General features: G+C 40.6%; 1 protein-coding gene across 1 annotated transcript in view; it reads right to left on the bottom strand.

The window, feature by feature from the left end:
* Positions 1-620: 620 nt before the first annotated feature.
* Positions 621-1,356, bottom strand: part of LOC21402304 (probable transcription factor At1g11510) — a 4,679-nt gene continuing 3,943 nt past the window's right edge. Inside the window, exon 3 of the mRNA XM_010110211.2 lies at positions 621-1,352. Coding sequence (XP_010108513.2) covers positions 777-1,352 — 576 coding nt within the window. The 3' untranslated portion in view covers positions 621-776. The remainder of the gene's footprint in view (positions 1,353-1,356) is intronic.

The following is a 1,356-nucleotide window of genomic DNA, read 5'->3' as shown; positions in this document are numbered from 1 at the left end:
ATGCTAACATATTTTATTTAGATCGCCAAACCAGCTGAATGAAACATCAGTCGAACTAGCAATCATAGAAGAGATTGGCACTTAGATTAAGAAAAGACTAAATAGAAAAGATAAAAGAATAAGGAAACCCTATCCATTTGAAAAAATTCTGGCGCAACAGATTCAAAATCACTACAGAAGATGGCCAGAGTAGTGCAATTACCTAGTTGAAGCACTATTGCTAAAACTTGAGAATCTGATAATACTCGAAACAAGCAAATATAAGATGATTAAAATCCCCATTGTTCTCAAAAACTTGAGATACTCGAAACAAACAAATATAAGGATTGAGAGTCCAAACTTGAAATAATCAAAACTAACAAACTGATGGCTAACAGCCCCGGCGTTTTTTGAACGTGAGGCACTCAAAGCAAGAAAGATAAGATGATTAAGGTCCAGTAAATCACATAAACGCTTATAGAAAAGATAAAATAATAAGGACACCCTATCCATTTGAAGAAATTCTGGTGTAACAGATTCAAAATCACAACAGAAGATGGCAAGAGTAGTGCAATTACCTAGTAATTTGAAGCAATATTGCAAAAACTTGAGAATCTGATAATACTCGAAACAAGCAAATATAAGCAAAAACCTCCGCTTTTGAAAGTCAAGGTGTTTCAAATTTAGCAATAAACACTGAACATAACAAAGTTAATAAGCAAAAACCTCCGCTTTTGAAAGGCAAAATGAAACCGAAAAGCCATTATAAGTTACAAAGCATACCACACCAATACCCACTAATGATCAGAAGACTTGAGCTTCTCGAGGACCAACTTGACTTGTTCGTTCATCAACTGATTCTTCTCTACAAAAAGCTCCAGTTCATCAATGTGAAGCTTTTTCCACATGGCGTCCAACTCGGCTTTCTTCGCATCCGGAAGCAAATCGAGTCCCTTCATCACAACCAAATCTAATGATTCATCTGGTAAGCTCCTCATACCAAATCTAATCATCTCACTCGAACGCACTGAAACGCTCGATTTCCCACCAATCTCACTCTTTCTAGAACCTTCTTTCGGAGCTGCAGGTGAAGCCAGGGTAGCCTTTCCGTTACTCTTTGCAGCGCCGTTCGACTTCGGCGAAGAGACGCTGGCACGGCTGCCGCCGCCGCCCCAGATCTTCGAGAGCTCGAAGACGTTCTGCTCATGCGGCTTCGTAGGGTTGTATTTCTTCCTTGCCGCGTTGTTTGAGTACTTCTTCTTTAACCTCCGGACTTTGTTGGATAACTGCGCCTTCGTGACCTCAACGTGCAGCGACTTCTTGATGAAATCATGGAAGCCATTCATGTCCGTTGCGGCCGGATAGCCGCCTCTCTTC

The sequence above is a fragment of the Morus notabilis genome, unplaced genomic scaffold, assembly GCF_000414095.1.
Source record: "Morus notabilis unplaced genomic scaffold, ASM41409v2 Scaffold583, whole genome shotgun sequence".
In the NCBI taxonomy this organism is placed as follows: domain Eukaryota; kingdom Viridiplantae; phylum Streptophyta; class Magnoliopsida; order Rosales; family Moraceae; genus Morus; species Morus notabilis.
This window is presented reverse-complemented; position numbering and strand designations above follow the sequence as displayed.